The following is a 22995-nucleotide window of genomic DNA, read 5'->3' as shown; positions in this document are numbered from 1 at the left end:
GGGCCCATGCTATTAGGTTCGATAGCATGTGCATACCGATCCTGATGGCCGATCTGCAAAAAACGTACAAGGGCAGTAGCGGCGTTCGCATTTGTGAGTTTACAGGTCTGTATATCATTCCTTCTAGGTCCTCCTGTGCCATGTAATCTATTCCTGCCTTGCGCCCACTTCCCCTCGACACCACCTGAAGCGCCAGTACCTCCCACTGAATGTGAAATACAGAACATTCATCAATCTAATCTAAATAGCATAGACCCTATGAGAGCCCGCGACAAACTCCCATACTCCTCCAAGAGCTCTTGGAACTTGTCGCTTTTCCATAATTGCTCAACGTGACAAGCAACATACTGGGCTGTGAGCTGTCTCAGCTTTTCTGGTATCGACTCTGCGTAGCAAAACCGCAACAGTGCTGTAATGTCGTCGAGTCTGGTTTCGGATAAGGTGAACTCTGTTAAAGCCTGGTGAAGCTTAGAGAGAGAGAGACTCATCAGTCGATCGACATAATAGCGGTCCGCCAGGATATAGACCTTGGAGTGATGGATGAATATGTCTCCGTGACTCTTTGGCTCCAACATCTGCTGGGCTTCTCGGCGGTAGCTAGAAAAGTCTTGCTTCCAGGCGGACTGGAATTGTTTCCATAACATGACTTGTTTTGCCTTCTTCTTCTTCTTCTTTTTTCTCAAGTTTTGGTCGGGGCGAGTCCAGCCGTCAAGTGCAGGTTTTTCCTCATAAACAAGTGTAGGTTGGTCCTCATAAACAACCCGCTCAGGCTCTTCAGGTTGTGCGTCAACCTCATCCGGTGAACTCTGGTTGTCCACCTCAGCTTCCTCTTGGATGCCTGCGCCATTGGATATGGCGCCTGTTGTCATGAGCTCCTCTGGAGCATCGTAGTCTCCAGTGTAGACATACTGCCAGAAGCTTGTAAAGGTCCGTTCATCAATATCGTCCCACACCACAGAGTAGTCAACCGCTTCCGTAAATCTTCCGTTTACCAGAGCATCGAGAACAGGAGATTGACGCGCAACAAGGGCAGAGTGTATCGTAAACTCTTTTCTATCTGGCCCAAGGAGGAAGCGGAATGGTTTGGACGTTGCGGCACTGGATGATGCTTAGCCTTTTTCCAATCAGAGGCACGTGGATGGCGTGGTACTCACGCACTCATTGAAACGGGCTTCATTTCATAGGGTGTTAAATTAGTGTGCCTCCGCCCTAGTTCTGATGCTGGACAAATACTTTGATTGTAAATTCCCCTTGAGGCGTGCGGAACGGAGCAATGTAAACTTGTTGTGAGAGGTAGCGTGTTGTCAATAAATATCTTACTGGAGGACCATGCCTGTGCCCAATGCATGTATACCCAACCAAGTATCAACCACTAGTAACACCCAATCAGAAAATACTCTTAATTGGCGGTGAACAGCGCCTTCACGGTCAACGTGGCCATTGAATCGTGTTAATGCGGGATGCTCAGGAACAGATGAGCGGTTAGCCAACCCCACTGGCCATGCCGCAAACTGGTATGACGTCCTGAGAAATAGCCCTGCAGACAGAATAAGCCTGGCCAACCGTAGCCTACCCGGCACCCAACTTTGTATAAAACTCTTCATCAATGTCTGACTTGAAAAAGAGGTCCACATACCCTCGGTCACGCAGTGGGCGATCAATCGCAAAATTACTCACAGGCAACCTCAAGACCTACGCAAGAGAGCGCAGATCCTGATGAGATATCCCTCCTGCTCAGAGGCTCTCGGTCTCTACAGACGACAGTGGTTTATATCCCACGGACTAGATCCGAGATCTACCTCGCCACTAGAGATGTTGTGGAGTGGGTTGAAACAGAGATGGCTAGTTCCTCGTGCACCTATCATTGAGTATCCGTACATGGCCCTTAAAAACTTCCGCCACACTCTTGATTCCTTCACCGCCTACTCGACAATATACGAGTAATCCGGGATAGCCCCCTGTCCAGATCTATCTAGGAGGCTAAGAGTAACTTTGCACACGAGTAGAGTCTATACGGCTAGCAGGAATTGAGTGCATAGATAAGTAACCGGGACTGACCAGCTAATAGCTACGCGTTCAACTTCACTATTACTCTTATCTACCTCCTAATGGTCTTCCAGTTCATTCAGCCTAGTCCAGGGTGTGAATTGGTCTCTTTCGATGGTGCGACGAACAGCCTCAAATAGAGATATCTGTCATTCGAGCGCTGATGATCGATGTGGATCCCCGATAGTGATAATTGGGCTAGGCTACGATATAGCTAGAGAAATACGCTGCCTCTAATCGAATATGGAGGTAACTTTTGTGTCAAAACTTCACAGCATATATGCACATACTGTGTCTAGGTGATTCAGCCACTATGTAGGGACTAGTCGGCCGGAAATATCTCTCGCACCAGTGTCACGGCGGAAATCAGGGCTGAGTAGACGACGGGATGGTACACTGCGGGATAATCATCAGGCCTCGGGTATGGTGGGAGCCTAGATTGCCGATGTTACTCCTCAGGAGATGGGTTTTCCCAAGGCAAGAGAGATCTAATGGAAACGTTATACTCGTAGACTATACAGTGGGGGTACGCACAATATTACTTGTAACCTCGGGCTCCAGCCATTTTTCGGCTCAATGAACAACCAACATCTAGTCGCCAGCGCGCCGCAGACCTAGCGCAGAAATGTCTTGGCCATTGAGTATGGTCCTGGCGTGATGGTCAGGTAGGTAGGGGTCTGGGGATCTTGGCACGCGTCCCGTTCCGTTCCGCAAAAGCAGATCCGGATATCCGGAATCCCCAGATGCCCGCTGACCCCGCCCACTGCCGGGAATCCGGGCCCGGGACGAGCAGGCTAAGACCGTGAATCACCATGCCGAAAGACGGGAAACACGATGTTCTTGCAACACCGAGAGCTTCAAGTTGAATACTATATACATCACGACATGCACGCCAAAATCCTTTTCGATCGAGGGGTTTGCCCAGAACATATCAGATGTTCACTAGATATGCATGTTGGTCGGCATGCTGCTTGGTGATTGGTCACACTGCAGAACATGTTGGTTGCTCACAATATCATGTTGGTTGTTGATATTGATCCTGCCGGGTAAGATGCTGTTGAAATTGGAAAGAGGGGAATCCTCAAAACCTGGGAGCTCCCAGCCTCACTCGTGTCCGGATATTCTCTATTACGGCACCAGCCTCGAGGGCGGAGGGATGTCCAACTTCTCCACAGGCCCTCGGCTCCTCATCGCTTCCTCAAACGCCTCCCCAGAACGGAAGCGCCCTTCACAATGTCTACATTCCTCCGGGGTGGCCTTGCGTCATGCGCGAGACAATGTGCCGACGTAAGCGAAAAAGCCTTCGCTTCACGATGTGGCCTCGATTCTGCGAGGGGTGGTGACCCCATACCATGCTCCTGCAGCGATCTGGATTCACTTATAGACGCACTTCACGAATGCATGGATGATGAAGGTTGCCACGAGGAAGATAAAGGTATGTTGGGACATGGTTCACACGTCAGCCTCGTGAGACGGCAGCTGATCAGTGTGCACATTTCTAGAATTCGCAACGGAGGGCCTCCGGGATGAATGCATAGAGGATGGATCGTCCATCCCCACGTCCTCTGATGATGACATATATACCACTGTTACCTTGACAACTTACGTGGATCTCCCACCACCCACGGATACAACCACCCCAGATTCAGACACGTCCGATGTCCTTATGACAACCATATCAGATATAACCTCCTCCGTTGTCGATATAATAGGACCAGATTCAACCTCATTCATTACCAGGACAACGCCCAAAGCAGATTCGGAGAAACCCCCCGTAACGAGTACCATCGCCTCAGCCTCAGAACCGTCCGCGAACAACACAGGAACTTCGAGCCCCAGTACCAGCCATGGCCTCTCCACCGGCGCCAAGGCCGGTATAGGGGCCGGCGTGGGCGTGGTTGTCCTGGTCATCTTGGGCATTCTATTGTTCTTTTGGAGAAGACGAGGAGCGAGAGCAGGCGCCGACGGAGGCTCTCGCGGAAAAGCAGCTCCCAGTGTGCCTCGCCCTGATATGGCGGAGCTCGAGGAAGGCGGCAAGTTTGAGCTGCATGGCACGAGTAAGAGTGCCTCAGATATGGTCGGCTCCACGACCATGACCAAGAGCCTCCCTACAGAGCTAGATAGCTATGGGATAAACAAGGAGAATGGGAATATTGCACTTGGATTGCCGGCCGAACTTGCGGGTGCAGACCATGGGGATGCGCACCATCCAAACACCATGGCGGACTCAGACATCCAGGACCGCAAACAAACGCCTATACTTGTATCACGGGCACACAGCTCTCAGGATCAGTGGTCACCTACTCGTTCTTCATACGTTGTTTCCGAGCTACGGGAATCACTGGTATCCTCACCAGCTGGGAGAGACTCGGACTATGGGGAGAGGCCTTCACCTAGCAGGTCCTCACCAGATCCATTAGCACAGAGGGCTTCGCTGAATGAGCAGCTAGAGCGGCTAAGAGAAAGAAAGCGTCGAATTCTAGACCTGCAGGAGTTAGAGAGAGAGGAGGCCAATTTGGAGCGACGTATTAGCGAGCTATAATTTTTTATCTACAACGCGACGGGTAAATTACCGAAGCAACAGGTACATAGTCGTTTCCCACCGGGCACTAGTATATAATACTAAGTGAATATAAATGGACAGCTAATATCTTAATACTACGACACCGCTGTCATAGACAATCACTATTAGAACACATATTTCAACCACCCTCACAACTCACAACAGGGCTAGATGCTCCAAAACGAGATCGATGTATTTAGGCGAGAAATTAGGGCAATAATTAGATGTTAGCCACACCTTCAACTTATGATGTGATGTCCGCATAATGTTCACCATGGCGCTCACCTTCAACTACTTACTCATTATGATGTTAATATATGTAGCAAGATACCGTGAAAGTATCCAAAATATCTAAAACAACAATTTTTCCTCTAATGTGAAATATGTGACATCTCACACAGCATCTTCCAGGTCTAGCGTTGTTCAACAAAGACCTACCATGGGCCCAGTAACCTATAATAACTTCGTGAAGACAATCTTCCGGCCTCCTAATATTGATAAAATCATTCAGGAGCAAATTACACTTGATCTCTCTGATGACGCCCTGGCGTACGACTCCGAGGACAGTTATGCAAGGCACATCCTACTCACAGCGTATCGAAGCCATTACAGCATTGTCACTCGTTTTGTCCCTATACTGCTCCACGGTAACCTTCTATAAAGAGGCAACTGGCTGGCTTTGTTACTGTCTCAAGTCTCGGTCCCAATTTTGAGCTGATCTTGTCTGCTATTGGGTTTGATTTCCATGTTTCCGAGGGGGCAACTAACTGTCTCACAAAAGCGTACGCCGATTGTATCATCCTTAATGCTTCCATGATGGGAAATTTGGAGCTTGCTAGTATCAAGAATCCACGCGACGAAGACGCCCATAGACGCGCCCTTGAAGCGTACGAAGGACTGCAGCCCCAAAATTTCAAGCACGGCCAGATTTATATCCGCTTGGAAGTACCAGGTGCTACTGCTATGAATATTTCAGGACTCATTGAATATCCACGTACACCTGCTCTGTGTCGGCTTCTATGGATTATTTGCGGGCAGCAAGGTCTATTTTACAGGAGGGCCAGCCGCCGTCTTTAACGACTTCTTCTATAATACGCATAAGGGCAGATATGCGAGGAATATTTACGTTATTGGAGTGGAAATATCTGCCCATCTGAGACCAGTAGCCGGGCGAGGACTGGCTATGTTAAATCTCAACGCGACTAACGCGGGAATCGCAGTGGTAATAGGTCTGTTCCCCTCCGCCAAAATCGGCAACACGGAGACGGCCTTAATTATTGCCGCCTCGGTGCTGCCAGGCCTTTTTGTCAGGCAGTCTTTCTGGGCCTCGTTGATAGCGACGACTACGTATGAAAATATCGCTGCGAACGACTTTCGGATTCGAACCAAGGAACAAGCTACTATGCTGCTCGGTCTTGATTCTAGCTACCTTAAATTGTTCCTGGCCATGTTATCTCCTCTGCCAGATGTTTTTGCTCATGGGAGCTGCAACTCGTATCTGGACGCTGGGGGGGCGGGTATCCTTGAAGTGTCAAAGCCAGCACCCGCAGAGATCATATACCTTGCAGGATATATCACGGGCTCTTTCTACCCGAATGGAATTAGCTCCCAGAACAACTTTCAGGAGAAGGTCAACCCCAGGCAAGAGCAGCTCGCGCAAGATGACTTCGATGGCAATAACCGCTCAGGAACAGCATCCACCTCGGCAACATACGCAGCAGAGAGCTAGGCAAGTCAATTCGGAGATACATCTCCCACTGCCCAAACAAAGATTCACCGTCTGGATGATAAACGGTCCAGTCGGGCGGTGCTGGCAGCTTGGGTTCCTTTCAATGCTCATCAAATCACTTATTCATCGAATGATAAGGTGAGGGGCCTTTAGCTAATCGATCATCATCTTCATTTATCAAATTCTAGGAGATCGTCTATTGAAGGGCATGCAGGCGCTCTGTTATTTAAGCACGATGGGGATGAACTCTATCTGTCAGGCAAGCTTCGAATATATAGTAACTCCGAATGCTCTGTTGAATAGGTCAGTGCTATTCAAATCTGGGGCATATTGCAAGGAACATCCGTCAGAGTTATGGTAGAGTGGTAATCATTTGCAATCATCAGTAGTTGGATGCTATGTGGAGGACACAATTCCATTGATATATGCCTAGGGATCCATTGTAGCGCCCCTGATTACTCATTAGGTGCAGACAAAGCATCAGCGTTTCCAGAGAGGTAGTGCACTATAAGTGCCAGTGGGCTATGTCTACCGAGATAAATGGGGGTGGCTAGTCTTTATTGGGCGGAGTGACAGTACGAAACTTCCCTCTGTCCCTATGCAGGTTCCCATATCCTGTGCGGCTGCGTTTTATTCTAATAAGTTATTAGAACGCCATTTATATACGCCCTGCTCCGCACTCTTGTGCTTAACTACTGCATATATTGGCATGGACTTTTTAATTCCGCTCAGTGTGCGTTTGGTTTTAATAACTAGGTACATGTACACTCGAAACCCCTTGAGTGAGGCATCTCCATTATAGACATGATCACCTCCGCTCCTCCCACCCCACCATCACGGCGCTCGAACAATTGTAAACGAGATGAAATCATGATTGTTGATCGACCTTTAAATGATCGGAAAGGTTTTTTTCATCTAATGCAGCTTCAGGTCAGATACTCCGCACAACCCGACTGGGTCATGGTCTTTTTCGTTTGAGGAGATTAGCCATGACATGGGAGGTGTCCACCAGGTATGCATGTTGGTTGTGATTCTACTTGACGATTGGTCACGGGTACACGACGCATGCATGTTGGTTCTCGATAGTTTGTATTGATCCTTACCGGATATCAACGCCCTTGAAGGAGATGAATTCTTAAAACCTCGGAGCTCCGCAATCACACCTGGCCCGTCTGGATGTCCTCTGCGGCGCCGACTTCTTCACAGGCTACGAGTCACTCATCGCTTCCGCAAATGCCACCCCAGGACGGAAGAGCTCTTCACTATGTCCTTCTTCCAAAAAGACCACCCACGATGCGCGGAGCTCTGCAACCTCCAATTTGAACAGAAACTCAACCAAGAATGCAATGGCGATGCTGAAGATCAAGGTCACTCTAATGAGGGCATAGTCCAGTGCGGTTGCGGCTTTATGCACTTTATTTTACCAACATATGCTGCATGCTTGGATGGAAACAATTGCGACGAGGGAGAGAACGGTATGTTGTTGCATGATTTATTCGTAAAGCTCGTGGAACCGTGATTGATTGACCGCTGTACACAATCCCAGACGCCGCACGGAAAGACCTCGAGGATACCTGCTCAAGGGCAACGGCGACATCGCCTGTCACGACTTCCCCAAGCCCTACAGCGATCAGTGAAAGCACATCGCCGACACATACAGATGCCTCGGATCCAAGCCCATCCGACACGGATACCACCCACACGGATCCAAGCACATTGGCGCCCAGCCCTACGACCACAGATATAATACCATCCGCTATCAGTTCTAGCACTTCCAGTCCTACTAGCCAAGGGCTATCTACTGGCGCTAAAGCGGGGATTGGAGTAGGCGTGGGCGTGGGCGCTCTGGTAATCCTAGGCATTCTATTCTTCTTGTGGAGAAGGCGGCGCGCAAGGCGGCCCCTTCAACAAGATACAGCCGTCCATTCACATCGCCCTGATATGCCAGAGCTGGAGGAGGGCGGCAAGTTTGAACTGCATGGTACGGGTAAGAGCCAACCAGCCGATGCGACTGGCTCTACGACAGTTACAGAAAGCTTCCATCATCCTGTTGAACTGCCTAGCGATGAGGCAAGCACAGGACATGGACACGGTGCCCTTGGATTATTACCGGTAAAACTTGAGGGCGCGGATTATCAGGATGCTCATCTATCAAACAACGTATCGAGAAGAGACGGCATTCCGGGCAGGGACGACATTTCGGGCAGAGACGACCCGGGCCGCGAGCAATCGCCTATACTTGTTGCGCACCCAAATAGCTCGCAGGATCAATGGTCCCCAACTCGCTCTTCCTACATCGTATCCGAACCACGGGAATCACTAGTATCCTCGGCATCTGCGAGGATGTCGGGTTATACAGAGGACCTTTCCGCTGCCTGGCCTTCACCAGATCCAGCGGCACAGAGAGCTTCTCTGAATGAGCAACTAGAGCGGCTAAGGGAAAGAAAGCGTCAAATTCTAAATCTTCGGGAGTTGGAAAGGGAAGAGGCAGAGCTAGAACGGCGCCTTAGCCGGCTATAAAATACTTGTAATACGACCACCAGCTGACCCACACAACTGCCTCTAACACAGAGAGCTTGTAGAATATATCTATTCATAGAGCAGCCGCAATCATATACTATCACGAGGCTTCGGTACCTACTCCACCGTCTGGCTGGCCCGCGACTTGACGTAAGTCCATTAGTTACGTTGCCTAGGTATCCACGTTTACTCATTTTCTTGAAGCCAGGATAGATATGTCGCCATAAAGATCCTCGTCTCCGAGATCTCATCATCAGCAAACGAGCTGCAAATTTTGCACCACATCGCTCAAGTCGCACCCACAGAAGGGCCCCATCACATCACACAGCTACTAGACGAGTTCGAACACCAGGGCCCTAATGGCCTCCACAAATGCCTGGTGTTTGAGCCTACGGGTCCGAGTGTAAATCACATGGTCGAGGAACTCCCACAGTTCAAGCCTCGCAAGCGGAGAATAAAGGTCCGATATCCACCTTCCATGGCAAAGACCATCCTATTGTGTGACATGGGTGGCGGTTAGTACTGATGCCTAGGGTAGTGTGCGCACTGCGTGGGATCTACTGGGGCACTTAGTTCGGTATTCACTTGCACTACGGCGGTGATGTTGCTGGATTTGGCCCCGTGGCAAACATTTCAACATCCACTTCCAAAGGACGATAAAAACCTACGAGTGAGGAGTATATATATATGCGACGCAGCTCTGGTTAGGATTGAGGCGGCATGCGCCGAATACTGTGGTGCGGGGCAAACTCGCGTCATTGCCCCCCTAGCATGAACAGAATCCTACTGCGTGGCGAGTTCGTTCGCATTGGAGTTCCGCTATATTCTAGTTGTGAGAGACCCTCAGCATAGATCACTCAGCATCGTCTAGTTGGTTTATGGCGCCAGACTGTAATTGCAAAAGCACATCTGGATGTCGGCGGTTCGAATCCGCCTGCTGAGATCTGTTATTTTTTTGCCCTTTTTTTCGCTCATTCTAAAACTAACCGAATTGAGCGCTACTATTGTGGGGCAGGGCAAATCGCTCACCCAACGTTATCACAAGTTCCCTTCAGGCCACCACCAATATTAATTCTAGTCCTAAAGGTATGCAGACAAGGTCGAGAAACAACAAGTGATATTCTGTTACACTTCGTATCTGCAGTGCGAGGCAAATCAAAATCATCCCTACCACTGCCTGAAATTAAATGCTACGGATACGACCGCCTTCTCGCGCACGCTTCTGAGTTGACCAACGATACCAGCAGCGGCGGCTGGAGTCTAGACCTGCAACGGATGCGATGATAGCAAGTCCGTCTAGGACAGGACATCATGTGGCTGGAGTTGATGCACGGCTGCAAGAACAAGAAGGACGTGGCCAGTTCCCTCAGTGACGCCCCCACCCTTCTCCGCATGCTGTCTCCCTAGATGAGAGAGAAGGTTGAGACTGGCAGTCCTCCGTTGCAGCCCTGTGCAAAGGGGACAATGGCAACTACGCCACGTGTACAATAGAATACGGCGGCTCCTGGTGAATGAACATCTGGCAGATGTGGGCTTACAAATCTACACTCCACCTCGTCCATGTACTGTTACGAACAAGGCAGTTGAATGCATTCTGTCGGATGTGGGGATCGGTGGCGTCAAATTGCAACTCGAGTTCTCGAAAGCGGCTATTACCCGTATTCTGTATGTAAGTAAGACGGCATATATCGGCCCCAGATCCGCGTCAGGGGTGATGGCGGCATCATCCCCGTCTCTCCGCATCTAGGTGGATCGATAACCAACTCCCCTCTTACACCTCATCCGCTCGCCGCCGGTCATGTCTTGCCCAGTACGAACATACCCCCTCAAGAGGCCAGACGGCCATCAACCGCCTGTGCCTCGATGGCAGCTCATCTTTGGACCCGGCCTGACGCATGTACGCGCGGCCTACATTGGAGTGCAACGGCACGTCGACACAAATGATGCGACAGCAGCCGCAGATCTGGCTGTGCGATCCGTGCAGAGCTGGATAGGGGGAGACACGCAGGATGATCATCCCGTCGTCGAGGAATTCCATCTCATTGACGGGAACGATGCCCCGGGGTCCCACATCTGGGTCTGCTACTGGACCGACGAGAGCACCTACAAGTCTGCCATGGACCGCCTGTCGCTGGCCAAGATCTACGCCGACCTACCCTCTCCCGGCCGTTCATCCATTGGAATCTGGTCCGAGGTTTTTACCATCCCCGTATCTCGCATTGAGACCAACTACACTGGCCTAGACTACCTCCCCGGGGTCGGCCGCCTGCCCAACACCACCACTGAGCCGCACACCCTGACGGCATACTGGGGCGCCGCCCGGGACCGCATCCCCGACGCCGCACACGATCTTTTCAGTGCCGACGTGGGGGCTGAGGAAGTCGTCCCGGGCACAGCACCAACCGGCGGCCTCGGGCAGCACCTCGTGGGGTCCAACGGCGACAACCTCGTGCACATCCGCAGCGGGCAGTTCTGGGAGAACTGCGACGAGCAGGAGTCGGAGGCGTACGAGCGCAAGCTCGAGCCCACGCTGGAGGCTGGGCTGCGGTACCTGTGGGAGAACCCAGCCGACTCGGGGGCCCGGGGGCTGCGGTACCTACGCAACACCACCGAGGGCAGCGGGAGCGCTGGGGCCACCGGGGGAAAGCGGAAAGAGACGTGTGTGACGGGCTTCTTCACCAGCCTGGACAAGCTGGAGGGGTGGGCCAAGAGCCACAAGTCTCACCTGGCCATCTACAATGGGGCTATGAGGCATGCAAAGACGTTTGGGGACGGGCGGCGGTTTCGCACGTGGCATGAGGTGGTGGTGCTAAAGAGGGGGGAGGCGAAATATGAGTACGTGAACTGCGTTGGAGGAACCGGCATGATGCAATTTGCGGCTCCGGATGAGGCCTCTTGACGGAGGCGGTTGTCAGACATATTGACACATCTGCGACAGAAGTGCATGTAAATAGGTATGCTTAACAGCTTAAGAGTTAACGCAGTGGGGCTTGGCCACTCATATCTTTGTCGAGAGAAACAACACATTACACACTATCTTACTTAGACTTTAAGACCCTCTCCTGAGTCACCAAACGATAGGCCTGTGCATGTTCGTGCTCCATATATACCATGTACCACGGACGGCGCGCTGAAACACGGAGGGGCAATTGCGTCACCATCGGAACACTCTGCTGCCACGCTGAGCCTGCGTGCGTGAGACGGTGAGCCAAGACTACGCGTAAGCTCATGGGCAACCAACCGCGACTAACTTGCGTTGATGCCCCACCTAGGAGCACTATGAACATGTTGCTTTATTTGCACTACTATGTAAGAGCCCCGGTGCCAATGCTGTCAAAATTAAAACCAGCCCGCATCTCCAATTCCGTAGCCTCAACTCCACCGCACTACTTACACGCATCACCATCCCCCATCACCACCAACACCAGCATCACACTCACCACAACAAGATGAGAATCACCATCACACCCCCCGGTCCCCCGGCCCCCGAGGGAAGCGTCGTCCATCCACCTCCCTCCACCCTCTCCGGCGTCTACACCTCCCTCCTCCCCCTCTCCGCCTCCCACTCCGACTCCCTCTTCACCAACATCGCCGGCCCCCCCAACGCCCACCTGTGGACCTTCCTCCAGCTCTACGCGCCCCCCGACCAGTCCGACTTTGAAGCCTCCGTATCCCAGTGGTCCGTCGAGCCCAACCGGCAGTTCTACGCCGTCGTCCCCGCCGACGCCGACGGCGCCGCCCACGGCCTCGTCTCCTACCTCAACATCTCCCCGGAGAACCGCCGCCTCGAGATCGGCTCCATCGTCTACGGCACGTCCCTGCAGCGCACGCGCGCCGCCACCGAGACCACCTTCCTGCTGCTGCGCCACGCGTTCGACGACCTCGGGTACGCGCGCGTCGAGTGGAAGGCCAACTCGCTCAACACGCCGAGCCTGACGGCGGCGGAGAGGATGGGGTTTGTGCCCGAGGGTGTATTCAGGTCAGTGAAGCTCTTCCCCTAACATAATCCATGCCTGCTTATGCTGCACCTATGTGTATGTGTGCTCGTACATGTATTGCCACTGCAGTGCAAAAAAGGGGGGCCGAGGTAATAAGCGCTGACAGTCAGCAGGAAGCACATCATCTGCAAAGGCAAGTGGCGGGATACGGCGTGGTTCAGCATCACAGAAGACGAATGGCCGGTTGTGAAGAAGGGGTTTGAGGTGTGGCTCGATGCAAGCAATTTTGACGACGAGGGACGACAGAAGCGTGGGCTCCGAGAGTGCAGGGAGGCTGGAAAATAGACAGAAAGGGAGGGGGGGTATGCTACACACAGAACTGCTCATGGCACCAAGTCGGGAATAATATGTAATATGTTTGGGAATCATTAATTATCGAGTACACCACTTCTTCCTCCTTCGCCAAAGAAAACGCCCCAGCATCGGCACAGCCGCGCTACAACAGGTACCGGTAGTCGGGCGACTTGTCTCCCAGCTCCGTCTTCTCCTCCTCAGTGAGCCCATGCTCGTTGCCGACCTCGCGGTCGCGCTTCTTGTTGTCCATGTAGCAGACGACGCCGTAGATGACGCAGGCAATGATGCTCAGGACGGTGAATGAGATGGAGATGCTGTAGCCGGGGATGAACTTGGGAGCGTCCTCGGCGCGGAAGGCAAACGACGAGATGATGCCGCCAATGTTGCCAAAGGCGACCTGCCAGGCCGAGCCGACGGCGCGGCGGTGGTGTCCTCCGAGGTTCATGTTGAACCAGCACACGATGACGGGCATAGCCGTGTAGGCGCCCGTCGCGACGAGGAAGAGCGCCGCGTACTGCAGCTTGGTGTTGTCGTGCACGGCAATGAGGATGCCGAAGCCGATGATGGCAATGCAGATGGCGATGATGCAGAATGCAAAGCGGTGGCGTATCCTGTCCGATAGGAAGGCAACCGCCATCGAGAAGCCAAAGGCGACGGCCCAGGGCGGCACGCTGTGCAGCTGGGTCTGGATAGGCGAGTATCCGTAGCCCTGGATGATGCCGGGGGCAAAGTAGGCGTAGCCGTACGCGGGGACAATGAGGCCAAAGTACATGAAGCCGCCGAGAATGACCTTGGGATCTTTGAGCACGCTCCAGACATCCTTCATGCTGATACTGCGGTGGCGTCCCGCGGGACCCTGGTCTAGGCGCAGGCGCGCCGAGACGTACTCCTTCTCGTCCGGCTGGAGCCACTTGGACTCTTCGGGGAAGTCGGGCAGCAGGAAGTAGAGGAGGAAGCTGACAAAGACGGTGAAGCCACCCTCAATGATGAAGATCCAGCGCCACCCCAGGTAGCCGCGCACACCGTCCAGCTTGCCAATACCGGCGGCCAGGAGGCCACCGAAGGCGCCGGCGAGGGTGGTGCTGTTGAAGAAGAAGGAGTAGCGGCGCTGGGCCTCGTGGCGGCGGTACCACATGCCAATGAGGTAGAAGGCGCCAGGGAACATGCCCGTCTCGAAGACGCCGAGGAAGAAGCGCGTGGCCAGCAGGCCGCTGTAGTTCTGGACCAGGCCCTGCAGCAGAGTGACCAGGCCGAAGCCAAACATGTTTATCGCGAGCCATACAGACGGGCGGAACTTCTTGAGCAGCATGTTGGAAGGGATCTCGCAAAGGATGTAGGGGACGAAGAAGATGACGAGGGCAGTATTGAACTTGTCGCCGTCGAGCTCAAGCTCCTCCACCAGGCCAAAGATCTTGGCATTGGAGATGTTGACACGGTCTGGAGGGGGTGGGTTTGTTAGACGGCCACGGATTGCGAGTGCGAGGGCAGGAAAGCTCACCAAGGAAGGCCAGTAGGTACATGATACAGAGGAAGGGCACGACGTGGGTGTCAATCTTCCAGAGAAGCTTCGCCTCGGTGGTGTGCGCCGGGCACTGGACGTCAGCCTCATTGATGCCGTCAGCAACGACGACCTCATTGGAGCCATGGGCAACCTTGGACTCGTCGGCACTGATGCCAGCGTCCGTGTCGCTCTTGTCCTTGTTGTCGAAACCCATCTTGGTCATCAGCGTCGCGCGATGGGACGTGATGTAGTATTCGATGCAACAGGGATGGAAACTGGAAGAACTCAACTTGCGGATACAACAGGGGGGGTTGCAGTCTTTATACGGGCACAGGCCAGTACGACCACGGTCGGGAATCGGAAGGTGGGCAGGAGATGACCGACACGACAAGACCGAGACAGGGACGTGCGCAGGGCGGCTGATTGGTTCACTTCATCCTGGTATGGAGTACAGAGTGCTTCGAGTTGCACCAACACCTACTTTGCACGAAGGAGGTGGGCAGAAAAATTCTAGAAGTTGGAGTCAACAAGGGGGAGAGAGCCTGGGCATTCGTCTATTCGTCCATGATCCCCGAGGCCTCCGCGGATCGGCGTTTACAACACCTGATTCTATCGCGACTGCCCTTGCCATTGGGGCTATTGCTCCATAATCCTGCCAGGTCCCCACTCAGCTCTCCTCCCTACCCCGCATTCCCCGAGCCGCTTAGCCAGATACGGCTACCCGTCTGTGTGGAGCCGCCTAGTTCCTGCCTTTATCATCACTTCGGCACCGATCTCGGCCCCGGGCTGATGGTGCACCGAAGACACGACCAACGCCACGGTGGCTGACAGTCTAGCACTTGACGAAATGCAGCGATATGCACAATGATTGTCGAGTGAGGCATCGGCTTTCGCCGGGTAAGGATAACGCTGCATAGCCGAAACCCCCTACCCGCCGAACCCCAGATACCCCAGAGTTCAGGTCCCCGGGGAGCGCCGGTTGCCCCCAGCGGGTCCGATACCAATACGTAAACATTAAATAAAAACCTAAAAACCTAAAACCATCCGTTAGCGAACCGGACCGGCACAGGCTCGACCGCGTCAATAGCGCTAGCATTATTACTAAGGACCCATGCTGGTTCGTCCACCTTTGCTCCGTTAACGGGAGTGGAATATATCAAAACACTTAGTACCTACCTACTATGCATTACAATGTCAATTTATTCATGCACTATTTCTGCTTCTTACATAAAGCGGGAGGCAAGTTAGCCTAGCTCGCTCTCCTTTGGTATGAGTCAATCACTCCCTTCTAGACCACCTACATGGCATTTAAAACAGTTAGTGCTGTGGCCGGGTAGGCCAAGGCCAGAAAGTTCAAGGCTAGGGTAGTCACGTGGGGCTAGCAGCGCATGCTGGCCGAGGTTATCGTATTTACCGTACGGACCATACTCGCACAGCTTACGTATCTGGGTCAACCCGTCTTGGCCAAATTAGACTATGCGTGACTCTTCAGCCTCATGTTGACCACTTTCAACTTTACTTCACCGTTCGAGTAGCTCCAGCTCTCGCGAAAGAGCATGATTGGCAACGATAGCCACACGGTAACTAACGTTCACTCAATAACGACAACAGTATCATCCTCTGTTCAATCCCGGGTGCCTCTTGGAGTTTGTCCACACGACTCCCTTCCTTCTGCCCTGTGGGGCTGCCCATACAGGCACCTCTCTAATGTCTTGGCGCGCCCGGCGGTCCGCCACCAACTGGATGAACTAATTTACATGAGTAGATTTTAGGCACAATGGCTGACAAAGGTTTGGATAAAAATTAGAAACTTTCCAGCGCGAAGTGGCTTTTTGCCCATGGTTTCGAAAGCCTGAGGACATTCACTCGCGGCCAGCCATCCCTATATCCTCCTAGTCCCTTGAGAGCCGCCCACCCAGGCTCGGTGCTTCATACCCAAGCATCTTTCGCGTTCGTAATGGATCGATCATCCTGCTTCTGGAAAAAAGAAATCGTTCAAAGAGCATTTACCCACAATGGAATAAATTCGACGTCCGTTTCATAATGTCAACTCAGCTCCGCGCCGAGATTGCATCAGTACCTGACTGGATGCGACAGATAACAAACATTCTCGAACAAAGGCGCAGGTCTACACTTCACTTTGAACTCGAAGTGTTCAGACCAATCATTCTGTTCCGTCTATTCTCGAGGCGACAAACTTGATGCAGTGTTGTTCTTGGTTCCGCCCGCTTCGACTAACCAGCGTCCGAACATGGCGCGTCACCGCGACATTCCATGCCCTCGCCGTCCCACGGCCTGACATTCACTGGTTAAAGAATTTCAAAATGCGCAGCTTTCACAATGTAATTCGCAGTTACTGTCTGGGAGGTTAAATAGGACGTCTTGCGTCTGATCCGACCCTGGTTCTCATCCGCATCTTCTCACATACCAGCCAAAAAAAAAACCCGGCACGTACATTTTTTCCATTTGAACAATCTCATCACGACAAAACTTCCCGCAAAGGCAAACCTGGTCACCAAGATTCTAGAGTTCAGGTTGACGCAGTTGTCTCTTGCGGGAGTTTCGTCCTGTCCAGCACAGCACTTGTCTCCTAGGGCAATATCATGAACCCTTACGTCACCCCCAACAACACCTATTCCGAGAGTGCTCGTTCTGACGAGCAGAAGGTGACTCCCAACTTCAAGTGTTTCTTGTCACCGGATCACGATGTCGCCATGAGGGATATCGCGCCGCCAAACCCATTCGCATTGCCCCTTGGAGACGTTGCAACTTTCGCAGTTCCCCACCCCGCTCCGCAACCTCAGCATCAGGATGTTGCGCAGCCTCTTGGGATGTGGAACCAGTATGACGGTACCTTCTTTGGCAACGAGTTCCTAGGCCAGGCGAACAGCTGGAATGGAGTCTACCAGGGGAGCCCTGAGGAGAGGATGCACCATGTCGCATCATGGGTGAACAGCGTCGAGTCGACAAAGCCTGTTTCTGCCAATGAGAATGAGCCAAACGTAAGAACCACCCATTCCACGATCAGAGGGAAGGCCAAACGTGCTAAAACAAACCAGCGTATCAGCTCTGAAGAGCACAGCCTCAGTCAAAGCGTGAGATCCAACCCCGACCCCGACCAAGAAGGCCCAGGTGCTAACCAAGAACAGCCATTCCCGTCCTCGCCCTCCACCTCCAGGTTCAAGCGCGCCCTATCCCCCTACGAGACGGGGCTCAACGGCACCATGACCGTCCCCGAGCCCGGCCGCCGGTGGAAGAAGAACAAGGTCTACAACCCCGTCGAGACGCCCGAGCAGCAGCAGTTCCTGGAGATTGCCACCGCGGGCGTGAACCAGGGCGGCGGCAGAAGCAGCAGCCCCCTCATGTTCGGCTCGATCCAGGAATGCATGAAGGCCCTCGTGCGGGCCGAGACGCTGTTCCTCAAGCCGTGCAGCGAGTGCACCACGCCAGCCAGCGACGAGACCTTCCCCCAGACGGACGAGCAGATGAAGGCCCTGGTGGGCAAGGTGTTCGCCGCCATCATGGACTGGGGCAGCTACATCGAATGGATGCAGGTGGTGCCCCGGCACATCAAGGAGGCCCGGTCCAACGAGCTCGTGGCCAAGATCGACCAGCACGAGGCGCAGCGCAAGCGGGGGGCCCCCGTGACGGACTACGCGCTCGAGGTGCGCGACCTGATGGCGCCGGTCGAGATGCGCCGGGCGCACATGGCGGACCTGGAGCAGCAGCAGCGCGAGGTGCTGGGCCGGCCGTGCAACGCCTTCAGCGCGTCGTGCCTGGCGTGGAAGCTGGTGGCGGCGGCGATGCAGGCGCAGCAAGGGCGGTCGGGCAGCACGGCGTGGACGACCAACGACGGGGCCTAGGAGAGCCACGGGACGCTGGGTCGGCGCGTCGAGGCCATGGCGCAGGTGCTTCGGGTGTCGAAGCAGGTGCTCAAGTCGGTCATGACGCTGGGCGACGGCTGGGTGATGCGCGTGGCGAACAACCCGTGCGCGGAGCTGCAGGGCAAGGTGGATAATATGAGGTGCAACCTGAAGAAGAACAAGAACCTGAGGGAGGCGTATCGCCGGAATCAGGGGGCCCAGGAGGAATAAAGAGCACGGGGGCCCAGTGTAGTTGGTGTTTTTGAGACTCTGTGCTTGTGTTTTCTAGGAGGACCAAGATGACCTGCATCTCTGATAGACTGATAGACTGACGGACACGGAGTTGGATAGGTAGTTCTGGTAGAGCCTGTTTACTTTCTTAGAAATCAGGTAGACAAAAAATAAGAGGAAAATAGGGGGGTTGGGGAAAATGACCGATTGTGCAACTGGTGATTGCTGATCATCGATACTTCTGATAGCATCCCATTCATGCAGTTTGTTCCATCTTGGTGTAGATCACGAATTGGCTAGAGGTGTTACGAGTACATGCGGGGAGTTTGTCAATCTCTTCGCCAAGATACTATGCATCAATGACTTCAAGTTGTTTGGCGAGAGCAAGTGGCCTGACAAGATGAAATGACCTGATGAAGGAGGCCTGTTGTGGCAAGACCCCATCCTCTTAGCACATGACGGCACTCGATTCGCTCCGTCGAGAACTTCTTGGCGCAGGTCCGGGATGCGATGCGGTGATGCGGAGCTCCGGTCGTCTGAACAGGCGGCGACGGTGGGGCAACTCGGCATCGGCACCGGAGGTACTTCGTACATTGGGGGCATCGGCCACGGCACTGCGGCGCCACGATAAATCGACCATCTCACCGCCGGTCACGGGCTCGCGGCGAGGAATATTCTGAGCAGGTAATAGTAAGCCCTCTATAGCCCATCTAGGCACCATCACATTCACGGGCGTATAGACAAGGCGTATAAGCAGATATTGGTCCGAGGTATCGCCACAGTCAGCAAATAGTCGTTCAGCCGACAGTGATGATATGGCCCGTAAGCACTTCGTAATTTTCTCATCTGCTCATTCCGTGAGCATGTCAGTCAGAACCCAGATGATGCCATACCGAAGCATGCGCGGCCTCGCCGACCTGGCGTGGTGGTACCTGGCCACACCACCAACAGGCTCGCCTCAGAATCCCAGGGTGCGTGGCAACTCTGTTGGCGAAAAACTTTCAGTGGCCTCGGCTGCGCCCGACAGAAGTTCTCGCAACAAGAAACCGTCAGCCGCCTTCTTCCAGGAACTGCATCCTGATTGGATCATTGGACCCTGGGGCTCGGCCGGACAAGATCGCGTCATCGAGGCTAGTCCAGGCTAAAAGGCCGAGCGAGTCGACTATGACACACGGAAATGCCGATGGCCCCAACTAGCAATAGCTTAGCCCGGGGATTTTTGGGGGTGCTTCAACGTTGAGATGGCACTGCCCTGGGCGCTGGCTTGAAAGTCCATGTTACTATGTAGTAGCTATTCCAGCAAACACAGTTCATGTTGGCTTTTGGCTTCCGGCATGACGCCATCAGAGGCTTAGATCATGCCGCATGTTGTCCAGCCTTCCAGACTCTGATAGTCTTTGCATCTCCAGGATCCCAATGCCGTGACTCTCATAAGCACCGGCACTACAGACTGGTAGCGTGTTCTTAGCGCGCGGGCCAGCACTGCCAGACCCGCCCTCGCCCTTCTAGTCCTCTTCTAGTCTGTCTCACAGAGCCTCACGGAGTCACCACACATGCCCGACCCGCACGCTGTCGATTCGTGGTGTTATTACGGCCTTATTCTATTGCCCGGCTACAATTATTAAAAGTCTGCCTCTGCTGCTACTGGAAAAGAAGGGGGAGACATCTTTGACATACTATTACTATCCACACGCATTTCCTCCCCCCTTTTGGCGTGTGCTCCTCCTGCCATCTATCGCAGCCATGAGTCTCGTAGAACGGGCGCTCCTCTCGAGCGGAGGAAACAAGAAGGGCTCTGGCAGTCCCAACGACACTGACACGGAAAATGGTGCGTCCCCATAGTTGGAAAATCACACAGGATTCAAGCATATTCTAACAGGCAAAACAGGCCGTCTCGAGCAGGCTCGGGAGGCCAAGCGCACCATCGGCATCACCACGGCCGCCTTCCTCATCTTCAACCGTGTCATTGGCACAGGCATCTTCGCCACCCCCGGTGCCATTCTCTCGCTGAGCGGCAGTGTTGGCCTGTCGCTCATCATGTGGCTCGCGGGCATGCTCATCGCTGCGGCCGGCACCGCCGTCTACGTCGAGTTTGGCACGGGCATCCCACGCAACGGCGGCGAGAAGAACATCCTCGAGTACGTCTTCCGCGCGCCCAAGTTCCTCATGACCTGCCTCTACGCCGGCTACGTCGTCCTGCTGGGCTGGGCCGCCGGCAACTCGGTCGTCTTTGGCGAGTACATCCTGCTGGCCGCCCGTGTCCAGCCCACCCAGTGGAACCAGCGCGGTCTCGGCCTGGCCTGCATCACCGTCGCCTTCCTTGTCCACGGCACCGCCCTCAAGTGGGGGATTCGCCTGCAGAACCTGCTGGGCATCATCAAGCTCATCATCATCATCATCATCATCGTCGCGCCCCTCGCCCGCCTCGACAAGACCACCGACAACCTGTCCAGCGGCTTCGAGGGCACCACCGGCAGCGCCTACGGCGTCGTCACCTCCCTCAACAACGTCATCTGGAGCTACGTCGGCTACAGCAACGCCAACTACGCCCTCAGCGAGACAAAGAACCCCGTCCGCACCCTCAAGATCGCCGCCCCGCTCGCCATCGCCACCGTCTCCATCCTCTACATGCTCGCCAACATCTCCTACTTTGCCGGCGTGCCCCGTGAGGAGATCATCGCCAGCAAGCGCCTCGTCGCCGCCTCGCTCTTCCGCAACATGTATGGCGAGCGCGCCGAGCGCGCCCTCTCCGTCTTTGTCGCCCTGTCCGCCTTTGGCAACGTCCTCAGCGTCATCTTCTCCCAGGGCCGCCTCGTCCAGGAGCTGGCCCGCGAGGGCATCCTCCCCTTCTCGCGCTTCTGGGCCAGCAACCGCCCCTTCAACGCGCCCCTGGCGGGCCTGTTTGCCCACTGGCTCGTCACCGTCATCACCATCGTGGCCCCTCCTGCGGGTGACGCCTACAACTTTGTCCTCAAGTATGTTTCTCCCCTCGCTCTGGAATGGCCGCTCCCAAGGTAAAAATGTGCTGACTAGCTCCCGCAGCCTCATCTCCTACCCCCTCGCCATTGTCAACACCTTTGTCGCCATCGGCCTCATCCACCTCTACCTCAACCGGTCCAAGTGGGGCTGGAACCCACCCGTCAAGGCCACCCTCCCCGTCGTCGTCTTCTTCCTGCTCAGCAACCTGTTCCTCGTCTTCGCCCCCTACGCGCCGCCCGAGGACGGCCAGAACGTCTACGAGAGCATGCCGTACTGGACGCACTGCGTTGTCGCGCTGGGCGTCATCGGCGCCGGCGGCGTCTACTGGGCCGTCTGGGCCAAGCTGATGCCCCGCATCGGCGGCTACCGCCTCGAGAAGAAGGTCGTGGTCGACGAGATCGACGGCTGGGAGAGGGCCATGTTTGTCCGCGAGGACAGGCAGACGCTGCCCTCCGACCTTTCCGACTCTTGAAGCAAGCGTGCACGCACACACACACACACACATCACATTGACTGTGATCAAATTCGTGCAAGCAACGAAATAAGCGTGCGATTTTCAACCTCGTTCCAGAATTTTTAGGAACTCTATTATCTTGTGATTTTTTTGCTAGGATACCCAGATATAATTATCACATAGTCACCTCAACTGTGACTGAAACCCTTATGAATATAATACCAATGAAATCTCTATAATCACCAAATCGAATACACAAGTGAAAGCCCTGCGATTGCCTGCAAACTGTAAAGCATGGGGATTAAGTAAATGTCTCTACCAAAGGGGTACAGTATCGACTGAACGGTAATTGGAACAACTTAGCGCGTCGATTTGCTCCAGTTTTACTCCAGTTTAGAAGAGATTGTTAATCGGTCCATTGTTGATTGGCTCAAACTTTGTTAAACTGGGTCCGCTAGCATGTTCCGATCAATTGAGCCGATACGACAGATAACTGTGACCATTGTTAAGTGAGTCCATAATGTATTATTACATTTTCAACGGTACACCTGCTAGCACTTTTAGTTATACCCACGAGAAGTATTGCAGAAAAACCTACGAAACCTAGATCATAGCAAAATTCATCTACTAATACTAATAAGCATATCTTCATACCAAAATTAGTTTTTTTCCAGACAGAGAATAAATATGTGCATCCACATCGCCTACCGTCAGGTGTCCTAGGGTAGCTGTTGAAGTTTATGGTGAGTGAGCGCACACTTGGCACGATCAGACATTAAAAAAATGTCGAGAAATAAAGATATCGACTGAGCTATGA

At 53.7% G+C, this 22995-nt stretch overlaps 5 protein-coding genes and 1 non-coding gene across 6 annotated transcripts; 5 read left to right on the top strand and 1 right to left on the bottom strand.

Moving 5' to 3' along the window:
- Positions 1 to 9714: 9714 nt before the first annotated feature.
- Positions 9715 to 9801, top strand: ACO1O0_004730. Its single transcript has one exon. It is a non-coding gene; the product is annotated as a tRNA-Tyr (tRNA).
- An 855-nt stretch (positions 9802 to 10656) lies between these two features.
- On the top strand, positions 10657 to 11757 carry ACO1O0_004729 (heme-containing dehydratase protein; the record flags this gene model as incomplete). Its single annotated transcript, XM_083194163.1, has 1 exon — positions 10657 to 11757. The coding sequence occupies one exon, from the start codon at positions 10657 to 10659 to the stop codon at positions 11755 to 11757; it is 1101 nt and encodes a 366-aa protein (XP_083051111.1).
- A 550-nt stretch (positions 11758 to 12307) lies between these two features.
- Positions 12308 to 13141, top strand: ACO1O0_004728 (acyl-CoA N-acyltransferase; the record flags this gene model as incomplete). The annotated part of the gene is made up of 2 exons (XM_083194162.1): positions 12308 to 12837; positions 12970 to 13141. The coding sequence occupies 2 exons, from the start codon at positions 12308 to 12310 to the stop codon at positions 13139 to 13141; spliced, it is 702 nt and encodes a 233-aa protein (XP_083051110.1).
- Positions 13142 to 13292: 151 nt separating this feature from the next.
- On the bottom strand, positions 13293 to 14865 carry TNA1 (major facilitator superfamily domain-containing protein; the record flags this gene model as incomplete). Its single annotated transcript, XM_083194161.1, has 2 exons — positions 13293 to 14587; positions 14649 to 14865. The coding sequence occupies 2 exons, from the start codon at positions 14863 to 14865 to the stop codon at positions 13293 to 13295; spliced, it is 1512 nt and encodes a 503-aa protein (XP_083051109.1).
- A 2389-nt stretch (positions 14866 to 17254) lies between these two features.
- ACO1O0_004726 (uncharacterized protein) lies at positions 17255 to 18745 on the top strand (the record flags this gene model as incomplete). The annotated part of the gene is made up of 3 exons (XM_083194160.1): positions 17255 to 17653; positions 17711 to 18442; positions 18560 to 18745. 3 exons carry the CDS (start codon positions 17255 to 17257, stop codon positions 18743 to 18745), a joined length of 1317 nt encoding a protein of 438 aa, XP_083051108.1.
- A 1743-nt stretch (positions 18746 to 20488) lies between these two features.
- Positions 20489 to 22196, top strand: MUP1 (amino acid/polyamine transporter I; the record flags this gene model as incomplete). Its single annotated transcript, XM_083194159.1, has 3 exons — positions 20489 to 20573; positions 20634 to 21720; positions 21788 to 22196. The coding sequence occupies 3 exons, from the start codon at positions 20489 to 20491 to the stop codon at positions 22194 to 22196; spliced, it is 1581 nt and encodes a 526-aa protein (XP_083051107.1).
- Between the last annotated feature and the right edge of the window lie 799 nt (positions 22197 to 22995).

Source organism: Amphichorda felina, assembly GCF_050947745.1.
Source record: "Amphichorda felina strain 45539 chromosome Unknown scaffold_4, whole genome shotgun sequence".
In the NCBI taxonomy this organism is placed as follows: domain Eukaryota; kingdom Fungi; phylum Ascomycota; class Sordariomycetes; order Hypocreales; family Bionectriaceae; genus Amphichorda; species Amphichorda felina.
Note: the sequence above shows the minus strand (reverse complement) of the source record. Positions and strands in the feature narration are given on the sequence as shown.